The 14890-nt window shown below is 43.8% G+C and overlaps 1 protein-coding gene across 1 annotated transcript in view; it reads right to left on the reverse strand.

Moving 5' to 3' along the window:
• SYAP1 (synapse associated protein 1) overlaps positions 1–9491 on the reverse strand; it is a 28383-nt gene extending 18892 nt beyond the window's left edge. Inside the window, exons 1-4 of the mRNA XM_084790987.1 lie at positions 9095–9491; positions 5989–6107; positions 5585–5651; positions 2301–2374 (exon numbers count right to left, since the gene is read on the reverse strand). Coding sequence (XP_084647113.1) covers positions 2301–2374; positions 5585–5651; positions 5989–6107; positions 9095–9302 — 468 coding nt within the window. The 5' untranslated portion in view covers positions 9303–9491. The remainder of the gene's footprint in view (positions 1–2300; positions 2375–5584; positions 5652–5988; positions 6108–9094) is intronic.
• Between the last annotated feature and the right edge of the window lie 5399 nt (positions 9492–14890).

The raw sequence follows: 14890 nt of genomic DNA on the forward strand, positions 1-14890 counted from the left end.
AAAAAAAGTAGGGTCTGGAGAGATGGCTCAGAGATTAAGAGCACTGACTGCTCTTATAGAGGACCTGGGTTCAATTGTCAGCACCCACATGGCAGTTTACAACTGTCTATAACTCAAGTTCCAGGGGCATCTGACATCCTCACACAGATATACATGCAAGCAAAACACCAATGCAAATAAAATAAATTAATTTTTAAAAAGTACATTAAAAATGAAAATGTAAGCCGGGCGTGGTGGCGCACGCCTTTAATCCCAGCACTCGGGAGGCAGAGGCAGGCGGATCGCTGAGAGTTCGAGGCCAGCCTGGTCTACAAAGTGAGTCCAGGACGGCCAAGGCTACACAGAGAGACCCTGTCTCGAAAAACCAAAAAAAAAAAAACAAAAAAAAAAATGAAAATGTACCTTTAATTCTAGCACTTGGGAGGCAGGGGCAGGTTTATATCCAGGTTTTGAGCCAGCTAGAGCTATGTTATAAGATCCTGTCTCAAAAACAAGAAAGGTGGTGGGAAGTCCTAGAGACTTGGCTCAGCAGTTAAAAACACTGGCTGCTCTTGCAGAGGACCTAGGTTGGATTCCTAGCACCCATACATAGAGGCTCATAATTATCTGTAAGTTCCATTCCAGGATATCCTACACCTTCTTCTGGCCTCCAAGGGCACCAGGCCAGACATGTGCAGGCATATAAACCCATACAGATAAAAATAAACAAATAAAAGTGAGAACTACTGATCACATTACAAATATGGATTCATAAAGCTCTGTGCCATGCACTGAGCTTTGATCAAGCTAAGCTAGCCTTTGTTCTCTGAGAACACAGATACGTAAGCATAATATCAGAGTCTCAGCCCCCTCAGTATCCAACAGGGATAAGAACTCTAACTACATTAAAGTCACGCTAGGAGCTTCAAAAGACAGAATGTGGAGCCGGGTGCGGTGGTGCACGCCTTTAATCCAAGCACTCAGGAGGCAGAGGCAGGTGAATTGATGAGAGTTCGGGGCCAGCCTGGTCTACAAAGCCAAGTCCAGGATAGCCAAGGCTTCACAGAGAAACCCTTTCTCCAAAAACCAAAAACAAACAAACAAAAGGGAGGGGGAGGGGAGTGTTTTCTGAAACTCATCTGCAACATTACTACTGGTTCATATGGTTACATTTCCTGAACTCCTGAGATAAAGTTTTGTGGGGCAGCAATTGGAACTCTGTATCAATGTCAATTACCAACAAACATACGTAGTTAAACCAAAAATATGAAAAATAATCATTTCATGCACAAGAACTGCAGTACTGCCTTAAAACTTCATATGCTACTATATCTCAAAGATTATTAAATCTTATACAAATTATCTTCCTTTTATTAAATCATATAAAAGAACCTCTTCCAGCTGGCATGGTAGTGCACGCCTTTAATGTAGACAGGGTTTCTCTGTGTAGTCTTGGCTATCCTCGACTTTCTCTGTAAACCAGGCAGGCCTTGAACTCACAGCAATCCGCCTGTTTCTGCTGGGATTAAAGGCATGCACCACCATGCCCTGCTGCATGCCTGACTCTTAGAACTGCAAAAATAAAATAATCTAGGACGTTACTACAAAAATAGTGAAAGTTAACTAACATATATGTTCCAAACCTTCAAAAATGTTTTTTATGCTTTTTTTTTTTTTGGTTTTCAGACAAGGTTTCTCTGTGTAACCTTGGCTGTCCTAGACTCACTTTGTAGACCAGGCTGGCCTCGAACCCACAGTGATCCTCCTGCCTCTGCCTCCAGAGTGCTGGGAGTACAGGCGTGTGCCACCACACCTGGCTGTCAAAAATGTTTTTCAAGAACTGTTAAAAAATGCCAGGTATAGTGGCACATGACTTTAATTCAATCACTTGGCAGACAAAGGTAGGTGTATCTCTGTGAGTTCAAGGCTAGCCTGGTCTACAAAGTAAATTCTAAGATAGCCAGAGCTATGTAGTGAGACCTATCTCAAACCAAACCAAACCAACCAACCAACCGTCCCGAATTGTAAAAGTTGGGCATGGTGGTGCACACTTATAACCACAGTACTAGGCAAGCTCAAACAGGAAAACAGTTATAGTCAGCCTAGAGTATATAGTGTGAGTGCAGGGCCAGCTTAGGCTACAAAGGGAAACCCCATTTCAAAAAACATAGAAAGAAACTCAAACAAAAAAGAGCATATAAAAACTGTACGTAAGAAAATGAATTCAGCTAAAGATAAAGTCCTATGAACAGGACTTTATGAACAGTCCCATAACAGGGTATTTACAGGATATTTATATGGGGTATTTACAGGATACTCACAGCTGATAATGCCAAAATCTGCTGCTGAATTGTATCTTCATCATGACTGTCAACCCATGGAGGCACAGCTGCTTCTGTACAGGAGAAAAAAAGGTTATAAGGGCTAGAGGGAAAGCTCAGTGGTTAAGAGCACTTGCTGCTTTTGCAGAGAACCTGGATTCAGTTCCTAGCGCCCACATGGCAGCTCACAACTGCCTATATTAATTCCAGTTCCAGGGGGTCCAACACCCTCTTCTGGCTTCTGCAGGCACCACATGGTTACAATAGTTACACAACACCTGTCATTTCAAAATACAAGGAAAAGAGTTTACAAGATCACTTAAAATAGTAATTAATCAATAAGCAGCAAATATGGTTATTCACTGTAATACCCAGACTTTGTTTTTTGTTTTTGTTTTTCAGTTTTTGTTTTTTCAAGACAGGGTTTCTCTGTGTAGCCTTGGCTGTCCTGGACTCACTTTGTAGACCAGACTGGCCTCAAACTCACAGCTCTATCTGCCTCTACCTCCGGAGTCCTGGGATTAAACGCGTGCACCACCACACCCAGCTTCAGACTCAATTTGCAATCTTTATGAATGTATGCATTTGGTCAACAAATAATCTGCTTGAATGACAGTACAGGAACCTCACTAATGAGATAATCAAAACAGGCATCACTGGGCTCAATGGGTAAAGGTACTTACCAGCAAGACTGAAGACCTGAATTTGATGCCTGGGACCCACATGGTGGAAGAATCCTTTGACCTCCACATGTGCAAAGTGGCACACATGTGTGTAGACATGCACATATATATACAACAGTAGGGGAGAAACATACTGTGGATCCCTGAACATGTTATTTTGAAAATGACAAAATATCAAGAATAACAATCTGATTCTAGTCATGAGGAAGTATCAGACAAAGCTCAAATATATTAAGCAAGGAGCAGCCCAGCCTCAATGCTTAGAGGTGGAGTCTGGAAGACCAGGCATTCCAGGACTTCAGCTACACAGCAAATTTGAGGTCAGCCAGGACTACCTAAGACCCTGTCTCAAAAAAAGACAAAGAAAGGTTGTTAGAACATTCCAGATTAAAGAAGTCTAAGAGAAATGACAGACTATAATATCATATCCTCAACTAGTTTTTGACCTTAACTAGATTCTGGGGGGAAATATTATAAAGGACATCACTGGGTCAACTAGCAAAATGTGACTGTTAGATTAATGTATGTCTCTGGGCATGGTGGTGTATATCTGTAATCTTGGCACTTGGGAAGCTGAGGCAAATAACTGCTTCAAGTTCTAGGCAGCCTAAGCTATAGAGTGAGATGCTGTTAAGAAAAAAAAAAGCTGGGCATGGTCATCCACTTTAATCCTAGTACTTGGAAGGCAGTTCTCTGTGCAAATCTCTGTCAATTCAAGGCCATCCTTGAGGCCAAAGATACATAGTTACAACCTTGTCTCAAAAAAAAAAAGCTGGAAAGATGGCTTAATGGAGTAGATTTCATGACAAAAGATAGAGATGGCTCAGTGTAAGTACTTGCTATTCTTCTGGGGGGACCCAGGTTTGATTCTCAGCACAGAAGTTGTGGATCATAACTTTCTGAAATTCTAGTTCCAGGGGGATATACCATCTTCTTTTGACTTCCACAGGTGCCATACTGCTTTTGAAAGGGCCAGAATTCAGTTCCTAGCATCCACTGTCAGGTGGCTCACACCCACTTTCAACTCCAGCTCCAAGGGACATGCCCTATCACACACATACATAGTTAACAATAAAAATAAATAGAAAGAGGTATTGAGATGGCTTAGGTGTTAAAAGTACTTGCTACCAACCTGATGCCATGAGTTCAATCCTTGGGACCCACATGGTATAAGGATAGAACCCACTCCTGAAAGCTGTCCTCTGCCACACATGGACCAGAAGTAAATAAAAGTAAAAATATGAGGTGAGGGAAGAAGAAGACGAGCAGGAGGAGAATGAATAGGATCTTGAGGAGTAAAACCAAAGCAAAAGTCAAATTAGAGGTAATAAGTGATGGGGCTGGAACCAAATTGTCAATGAAGAGTTAGAAGGTGAATACTGAGGATACCAAGGTGACATACACCTAGCTAGGCAACATTAGGAGGGGAATCCATGACTCCACTCAAGCACCCATCTGCTCCTTATAGTAGACTCTAACTCCACTAACCACTACAACGTGACAGACCCAGAGCAATCTATTCTAAAGAGGCAGTTCCAGATTTGCCCCACACATGATGACAAGGCAATTTTTCTACCTGTGCTTTTCAAACGCTAGGGTTATAGGGCCCAGTTAGGTTTTCTATTTTGTTTTTAGACTAGGTCTTGCTAATCTAACCAGGGCTGGTCTCAAACTACTAGCAATCTTTTTGCCTTAGCCTCTTGGGTACAAGGATCACAGATGTGTACCACCAGGCCTGGCTTGGCTTCAGTCTTTTTATTTTTAATTTTTCTTTTCTTTGAGACAAGGTCTCTTTATGTAGCCTTGGCTGTCCTAGAACTTACTCTGTAGATCAGGCTGGTCTTGAACTCATAGAGATCAACCTGCTTCTGCCTCCTGAGTGCTGGGATTAAAGGCGTGAGCCACCACTGCCTAGCTGGGCTTTGGTCTTTTTGATTGACCCTCTTCTCTAACATGTTCAATAAAAGACTGAATTCTTGTGTGTGTGTTTCTTTTTCTTTTTTGAGACAAGGTCTCTCTACATAAACCTGGCTGTTCTGGAACTCACCATGCAGACCAGGCTGGCAGATTTTATCTTCCTCTGCTTCCTAAGTGCTGGGATCAAAGGCATGCATTACCATATCTGACTATTTATTTATTTTTTCATTTTGTAGACCAGGCTGGCCTGGATTTACTATGTACAGCCTCACTCACAACACTCCTTTAGCTTTCCAACTGCTGGGATTACAGGTGTGAGCCACTACACCTGGCTATACCTATACTGGTACATTTTTTTGGTGCTGAGGATCTGACCCAGGACCTTGAAATACACTATGCACATATTCTACTGCTGAGCTCTACCAAAGTATTATACATTTTTATATTCTTAGAGCCTTAGTATAAGTTTAGCACACAGTAGATGCTTAATAAAACCTGGTTGAAAAGCTCGGATTGTAGCTCAGCAGCAATGCTTGCCTAGCATGCCTAGCATGTGCAAGGCCCTGCGGTTGATACCCAGCATCACAAACCACACACACACACACACACACACACACACACACACACTCTCTCTCTCTCTCTCTAAAATTTTGGCTGAGAAAGTAAGACAAACATATATCATACCCGACTTTTTTGTATGCTGTTCCTCAACAAATTTTTTCTGTTCTTTTTGAAAATCCCCAATAATGGTCTGTTAAAAAAATATGAAAAGTTAAATTATTGTGAAAGTTTACTATTAGGTAAGAATTACAATCAAGCTGGGCATGGTGGTGCATGCCTTTAATCCTAGCATTCGGGGAGGCAGAGGCAGGTAAATCTCTGTGAGTTCGAAGCCAGCCTGGTCTACTAAGTAAGTCCAGGACAGCGAAGGCTACACAGAGAAACCCTTCTTGAAAAACCAAAACCAAAAAGGAGATATTCTAAAAAATTCCATCAGCACAATATATTTTACTTGAGTTAAAGAGGTGATTACAGTAGCTACTTACAACTTTAATATATTCTTCCTTTTATAAGTTATCTAAAGGTACCTTATCAATGATGTCTTCTATTTTTCCTTCTTCCACAGATTTCTTTATTGTCTGAGCTGTTTCAGCAACAGACTCAGTTATCTTCTTTGTGGCAGCACTCGCAAAGCTAAACAAATAACCTGTAAAGGAAAAAAAGGGTCTGCATTTTATCAGAGTACAATGATTATCACACCTTCGCATCAGTATGTGCAGGAAGATCTGTTCAAGAACCCCCTTGGATACCAAAATCTGTACCTGCTTAGGTCCCTTTTGTAGTAATGGCACAACATAGAGCCTATGACTATTCACCCACATAGTCCTGTGTACATTAAGTCATCTTTACTGGGGTCCAATCTCAGGTTCTCATGGTTGCATAGCTCTTAACCACTAAACCATCTCTTTAGCCCTCACACTATCATTTTAATTTAAGGAAAACATTATTTGCAAACTGGCAAACTTGAGCCAAGTGTGGTGCACACACCTTTAATCTCAGGACTCAGGAAGCAGAAGCAGGTGAGTTCTAGGCTAGCCTGGATTACAAAGTGAGTCCAGGATAGCCAAGGCTACTCAGAGAAACCCTGTCTCGAAAAATAAAGAAAAATGAAGTTAAGTATCTCTGAGCCTGGTTCCCAGTAAGTAGTTTGTTTGCACCTTTGAAATCTATTGGAATCCACTGAGAGCTCCATTTGTTAAGCAAACATTTGTTGAATGCCTACCCTACTACCTTTAAGGTGGAATCCTAAAGCCGGGCGTGGTGGCGCATGCCTTTAGTCCCAGCACTCGGGAGGCAGAGGCAGGTGGATCTCTGAGTTTGAGACCAGCCTGGTCTACAAAGGGAATCCAGGACAGCCAAGGCTACATAGAGAGACCTTGCCTCGAAAAAACAAATAAAAAAATGGGATCCTAAATACTTGCTGTTTAGTAGTGCCCTCTTCTGGTGTGCAGGAGTACATGCAGACAGAACACTGTATACATAATAAATAAATAAATCTTAAATATCTAATTGAGTTCTGATAGCACAATTCAGTTACAAAGACTTGGAACCCATGGCTGATGAACAATAGTCTTTAAAACTGGCAGTTTTAGTTTGAAGAAGAAACTTAAGGACATTGCATAGATTAGAAGTTTATATTCCCTAAGAGGAAGGATAGACATAGGAGGATGACTCAGTGGGTATAATCACTGGCCTTGAAAATCTGATGACCTGCTTTTGATTTCTATAACCCACAGAAAGATAGAAGGGGAGAATTGCCACCAAGTTGTCCTCTGACCTCCACATGCCCACCATAGCACATGTATGTACCCCACATACATCATGTACTCATACACACAATAACAAAAGCTGGAACTAAAGGCATGTGCCACCACACCCAGCTAAATGACATTTTTCAAAGCACAGGTAGGAGCCAGGCTTGGTGTAGCTAAATTTGACATTCACTGATTACTCTTAGGATATGGAGGCAGGAGTTCAAGTCAGCCTCAAGTACGTAAGAAGTCTGAGGCTTGCCAGGCGTGGTGGCGTAACTTCTCATTGTGGCCTTGAACTGCTGATCTTCCTTTCTAAGTCCCCCAAACATTGGGTTTATAGTCCTGTGCCACCACACCTGGCTGTCATCTCATATTACCACATCTAACTACCTAATACAACCTCTGCTCTAGTAAAGTCTTTTCACATTCCTTGACTATTTCAAGTTCATTCCTTCCCAACTTTCTACACTGGAAATATCCATTCTCTTTTCTGGTGAGTTCACAGTATCACACTTAGTTTTATTTCCCTTGTGCAGTCTTTGGGGGTCTTGGTTGAGATGATGTGCTGCTAAAATTTGATAGTGTGGCTATTTTCCCTATCACTTTACCTCAAAGTCAAACTTTTTGGACATTCGGGCCTTTTCTACTGAAGTCTGTGTTTCTCTGCTTTTTGGCATTGTGAACCTACTTGATAGGCCCTTAAAACTTTCTAAATTCCCAAGGCTACACAGAGAAACCCTGTCTCAAACCAAAAACCAAAAACCCCAACCCAAACAAACAAACAAAAAACCCTATATTTAGTGGGTGTGGTGGTGAGCTCCAGTAATTCAAACAGGAGGGAGATAGAGGAAGGAGTGTTGGGTTCAAGGTTATCCTTGGTCATGAGTTTGAAGCCAGCCTTGGCTACATAACACTGTTTCAAAAAACAACAAAAAATTGCTAAATTCAGTATATATTTTTGTTGCAATTCTCTTCTGTTTACTTCTCCTTAGGGTCCACCTCCCCCCAAAATCACTTTGGCTATTTAAGCCTGCCAAAATTTCTCCAGGATTAGTTACTTACAGCAGGTGGTTATATTTTTAAGGACTATTGTTTGTTCAACTTCAATTAGACTATAAACTTGGAAAGAGTATGGCCTTTGAAATCAGGTAGATTTTTGGCTCAAATTCTACTTGTACTGCTCACTATCAGTAAAATGCTCCGCTTGTTCTCCCAACCCTTTAGGGATGGTGAATGGGTGAAATGAAGTCTTTATTATTCATCAAAGACCTAGCATTGAAACCCGAATATAGCAGACAACTGGCAGCTTCTTTCCCACCTCAAGGAAAAAGGTCCTGCTTCATGCACCTGAAGGAGGGGGAGAGAAATACTGATTAGAAAGCAACAGGGACGCAGAGGTGGGAAGACCAGTTCAAAATCATCCTGAGCTACCCGAGACCCTGTCTCAGGAAAAAAAAAAAAAAGACATGCATGACTTAAGCTTGAGTAACTTAACCAAGTTACTTGAGCCAATACCTTTTAGTTTTTTTCTTGGGGCAAAAGGCATTTTCTCAACCAACTCTAGCTGGGAGACAGAGGTGGAGATTCAGATGACAACTGGCAAGTTGAACAAACCGAACTCCTTGTCAAAACACCGAAGACAGAGGCACACTGCTCGCTTTACCAAGCCCGGGCTTCTCACGAATACAAACTTTGCAAGAAAGTGACAAGTTCTTAGGCGCGTCGACAACACGACGCGACGGCTGGGTGAAGCTTTGGCGTTGCCTAGCTCCTCACTCATCTGTCCCAGGCCCCGGGCGACCGACGCCCCTCCTCACACACCTGCATGGCCGCGTCGCGTCCCCTCCCAGCCCGCCCTCGGGTCCCGGAGAGGACTCACTGCTGAGGCCTCTGGCCTGGTGGGGTTCTGGGTCCTCCTGCGGCGCTTGCTGCTCGCCCGGGGTGGGCTCCGCTGGGGTCTCGGAGCTCTCCTCAGGAGGCGCGTCTCCCGCCAACAGCAAGTCGCCTTCGTCGCGGGGCGGCTCCTCCTCTGCCGCCGCCCCCTCGGGCTGTTTCAAACCTAACCAGCTGCTCAGCCCTCGGAACATCCCGCTGGCGGGGTCGCCGCCGCCGCCGCCGCGGTCCCCTCACCTAATAGTCTGCCGCCTCTACCCGTAGAGCGACCTAACTCCGCGGGTCTTCGAGAGAGACTCGGCGGAAACCCGAGCGACACCTCAGACGCCAGTCGGCCTTTGGCCCACCCTTTATGATGGCGGCCCAGCTGGCCGCGCATGCGTCACGTCCGGGTCAGGCTCCGCCCCCGTCGCGTCGACAATACGCCCCCCCGCGTCCCCCCCCCCCCCCCGCCCGCAGCGGGTGTTTGTGGAAAAGAGGCAAAGGGCCAAAGGGCTTTCCCTGCGGAGCCCCGCCCCCTGTCCCTGCCCATTTACTCTTTCTCCTTTTTAAGTGTGTGGAATAGCATCTTTCTGGGCTTGTCCTACCTGGACTGGGTTACACCCCCACCCTTGGAAATTAAGGACTCAAACTTCCTCCTGAGTCTAAGTAACCCCAAAGTGGGAGTAATGGCACATACTTGTAATCTCAGGTTTTGGGAGATGAGACGATTGAGAGTTCAAAGACAGCTTTAAGTACACAGTGATCTAGGCCAACCTGGGCTACATAAGACCTATGTGGCAAAAACATAACATTAGCCAGGTGGGCGTGGTGGCGCACGCCTTTAATACCAGCACTCAGGAGGCAGAGGCGGGCAGATCTCTGAGTTCGAGGCCAGCCTGGTCTACAAAGAGAGTTCCAGGACAATCAGGGCTATTACATAGAGAAACCCTAGCTGGAAAAACAGAACAAAACAAATGCATATCATTAAAAAAAAACCCTAAAGAAAACAAACTGCAAGAAAGAAGTGGGGTGGGGTGTTTGTAGCTTGAAAATGGTTTACAGTGGGTGGGTGAAACAGCTCAGCAGGGAACGGTACTTGCCACCAAGCTTGACAACCTGATTTTGATTCCTGGTACCTATGTGATAGAGTGAGACATTTGGCTCTTAGAGGTTGTCTGTCTTCTGACCTCCACACAGTCTTTGTGGCTACCTACGCAATAAATATAATTTAAAATATTTTACCCAATAACTTAGAGATCGGGGATTGTTGCTCCATGGTAGAGTGGTAAAAAACTCATGCCCAGTACAGCAAAACGTGCACATACGTGTATGCATAGAAAGAAGATTTAGCTGAACATGGTGGTGCACACCTGTACCCTGAGCACTCAGGAAGGTGAGGCCGGAGGATCACTGTGAGTTCAACACTACCCAGAGCTACAAGAGACCTTTTTCGAAAACACAAAAATGAGTGAAACTTAAGCTATAAAACTCCAGTGGGTCCCATGGCTTATAGGTGAAGGTGCCTGCCACCTTGCCTTGACCTGGCATCCACATGGTAAAAGAAAAGCACCTACTCTGGTAAATAGAGTCTCAAATAACGCAGTCTGGTCTTGTCTTGAACTCTCAGGCACACTCACCAAGCCTTTCTTATCTGGTTCTGGAAATCAAGCACAGTTAGTACCTTCTCCATGTCCTCTACCAACTGAGTTACACGCCCACGTCCACAACTGGGCATTTTATTTGGATACTAATTTAATAAACACATTTAAAAAAAATCATGATACATAGATAGATGGCAATTTGGACCTTCAGGAGCTCATGAGACACAGGAGTGGTGGGATTTGATTTAAATTGGTCACAATTTACAAGTTATAATCACTCATCTGGAAGTCAGTAATTTAGTAGTATTAAGCACATTCACATTTACTTTGCAACCAGCCTCCAGAATGACTCATCTTGCAAGCTGAAGTTCTTACGTTCCTTTCATTCTCTACATCCAAGCTTCTAGAAGCAAACATTCACTTCATTTCACCTCTGTGAGTCTGACAACTGGAGACAGTCACGGGACTGGGGTGCTGCCGACGCTAGAGCAGTAGATCTCTTGCCTAGCAGGAATGAGGCCCTAGGGGCAAACTGCAATCCATGGACGACGGGCAATTAGAGTATTCTCACAGTATTTGTCTTTTTGTGACTGGCTGACTTCTCTTTCTCCTTTTTTTTTTTTTGAGACAAGGTTTCTCTGTGTAGCCTTGCCTGCCCTGGACTCTTTGTAGACCAGGCTTACTTCAAACTCACAGAGATCCCTGTGCCTCGGCCTCCCTGAGTGCTGGGATTACAAGTGTGCACCACCATGCCCAGCCTTGTTTTGATTTTTCAAGATAGGGTTTTTTTTTTCTGTGTAGCTATGGCTGGCCTAGAACTCACCTTGTAGACCAAGATGGCCTCAATGGAACTCACAGAGCTCGACCTGCCTCTACCTCCTGAGTGCTAGGATTAAAGGTGTGTATATGCTACCGCCAGCCAACTCAAGATTGGCTTTTTTTTTTGAGACAGGGTTTCTCTGTGTAGCCCTGGCTGTCCTGGACTTTGCTTTGTACACCAGGCTGGCCTCAAACTGACAGAGATCCACCTGCCTCTGCCTCCCCAAGTGCTGGGGTCACAGGTGTGTGCCATTGTGTGCGGCTGAAGATTGGCTTCTTTACTGAGTTAATATCCTCAAAAGTCATCCATGTTGTAGCATATTATAACTTTCCTTCTTTATGAGGCCTGATCATATTACATTGTGTGTATATGCAGTGCCACATTTTTTTTTATCCATTCATATGTAGATCAACACAGCATTCTTTAAAAAAATATTCAGCCTGGTCTACAAAGCAAGTTTAGGACAGCCAAGGCTACACAGAGAAACTCTGTCTTGAAAGAAAAAAAAACAAAAAACAAAACCAAAGCGATAAAAAGACAATTCTTAGTCTACCATGGTGGCGCAGGACTTTAATGCCAGCACCTGAGAAGTAGAGGCAGGTAAATCTCTGTGATGTTGAGGCCATCCTAGTCTATAAGCAAGCTCTAAAACAGCCAGAGATGCATCATAATAGAGAAACCTTGTCCCAATAAACAAAAACCAAATAACAATTCTTGACTGAGGATTGAGCCTGGGTCTTTGAGTACGAACAGCTCTACTAACGAGCGACACTCTCAATCCAAAACTGTACTGTTTTGTTCTGTGTTTTTTTTCGGGACAAGGTTTTTCTGTGTAGCCCTGGCTATTCTGGAACTCACTCTGTAGACTAGGCTGGCCTTGAACACAGAGATCCTTCTGCCTCTGCCTCCCAAGTGCTGGGATTAAAGGTGTGCGCCACCACTGCCTGGCTTCAGTTTAAAATTGTGGTAATGATATTATTATGTGGCTGTAGGTATAGACTTTCAAAGAGTATTGGAGGACAAAATGGAACCAGAAATTGCTGGTCAGAACATGGTCAGAAATTGCTTCAACTTAGTACCAGAGGGGCTGGAGAGATGGCTTAGTAGTTAAGACCACTGGCTGTTCTCACAGAGGTCTCAGGTTCAAATCCCAGAACCCACTATCTGTACTTTCAGTCTCAGGGACCTTACACCCTTTTCTGGACTTCACAGGTACCAGGCAGGTATGTGGTTCACAAAACGGCAGGCAAAATACATATACACATAGAGATAAACATAAATCCTTTTTTTTTTTGGTTTTTCGAAACAGGGTTTCTCTGTGTACCCTTGGCTATCCTGGAACTCTCTCTGTAGACCAGGCTGGCCTAGAACTCACAGCAATCCACCTGCCTCTGCCTTCCGAGTGCTGGGATTACAGGCGTGCACCACCACCGCCCGGCTATATAAAAATAAATCTTAAAAAAACCCTTAGTACTAGAAGTGGAGAAATTTCTGGGGATATAAATGAACAAGCCTATTCCTGGGTTGGTAATTGTTGATGCTGACTGATTTTAAACTTAAGTCTACTTTTTTCATTTTTTTTTTCTCAGTGTAATAGCGCTGGCTGTCCTGGACTCACTTTGTAGATTAGGCTGGCCTCAAACTCAGGAAGATCCACTTACCTTTGCCTCTGGAGTTCTGGGACTAAAGGCATGTACCACCATGCCTAGCTTTGTTTGTTTGTAGACAGGGTCTCACTATGTAGCCCTAGCTGTCCTGGAACTCACTATGTAGTAGGCCAGGCTGGTTTCAATTTTACAGAGATCAGCCTGTCTCTACCTCCCTAATGTTGGAATTAAAGGTGTGCTCCACTATGCCTGGCTTAGGTTTACATTTTTATGTTATTTTTTTTCTGTAACAATATGTCAAACAAGTAAACCTGGCAAGGAGTTGATGAACAGAGTGCCCAAGCTTAGACTCTAGCCATTGGGGCAGAATGATGTGTGTGAGTCCCCCTTCCCTTACCATTTTGACAGTTCCAGTGATCTTTGCAAATAAATGGAGGAAATGATTATAATTCTGATTTCCCTGTGGTCCAGTCCTCAAGACTAACCTGTATTTATATTTTATTTAGACAAGCCTAAACAGCCTGCAACCTGCAATAGGCTTATTGAGATATAATTCAAATACCTTACAATGCACCTGCTTAGTACCATACCACAAAACAGTTATACATTTATATGTTTATGTATACATGGCTTTAAATCCTTACAAAGATACGTCTATTTATTTTTATGTGTATGTGTGTGCCTGCACGAGTTTATGTGAACCACATCCATGCAGATGCTTCAGAGGCCAGAGCACATTGGATCTCCTGGGTCTGGAATTATAAGCAGTTGTGAGGCCCCTGATGTGAGAGTGTGGGGAACTAAACCGCAGTCCTTAGAAAGAGCAGTGAGCACTCTTCATTGCTGAGCCTCCTCTCCAGTCCTCTGGCTTTTAAATAATAAAAAAAAAAAATAGTTTGGCCAGGTGGTGGTGGTGCAGGCCTTTAATCCCAGCACTTGGGAGGCAGAGGCAGCCAGATTTCTGTGAGTTCAAGGCCAGCCTGTTCTACAGAGGGAGTTCCAGAGCAGACAGGGCTACACTGAGAAATTCTGTTGGGGGGGAGGGGACAAAAACCTGTCTCTCTCTCTCTCTCTCTCTCTCTCTCTCTCTCTCTCTCTGTGTGTGTGTGTGTGTGTGTGTGTGTGTGTGTATGTATCTCTCTCTGTCTCTGTCTCTCTGTCTCTCTCTCTCTCTCTCTCTCTCTGTGTGTGTGTGTGTGTATGTATCTCTCTCTGTCTCTGTCTCTCTGTCTCTCTCTCTCTGTGTCGGAGGTGGGGGGGGAGGTGGGGGAGGGAAGGGTTGATAGCAAGCATCTGTATTCTCCGAGCCACCCCACTTGTAAAGTTTTTCATCTATCTATCTATCTATCTATCTATCTATCTATCTATCTATCTATCTATCCGTTTTTCCAGATAAGGTTTCTTTGTGTAGCCTTGGCTGTCCTGGACTCATTTTGTAGACCAGGCTGGCCTTGAACTCACAGCGATCCATCTGCCTCTGCCTCCCGAGTGCTGGGATTACAGGCACGTCTTACCATGTCTGGCTTTATTACATATGTATTACGTATGTATATATGTATGTAGTGTGTGTGTGTGTGTGTGTGTGTGTGTGTGTGTGTGTGTGTGTGTGTGCTTATATACACTCACATGCCATGGCACATGTGTGTAGGGCAGAAGACAACTTCTCTTTTTCTACCATGTGGGTCTTAGGGATGCAATTCAGGTAGTCAGTCTTAGCAGCAAATGCCCCTATTTTCAGATCCATTTCACTGGACTTAAAGATATAATTTTAA

Source organism: Acomys minous (assembly GCF_964271855.1).
Source record: "Acomys minous genome assembly, chromosome: 7".
NCBI lineage: Eukaryota > Metazoa > Chordata > Mammalia > Rodentia > Muridae > Acomys > Acomys minous.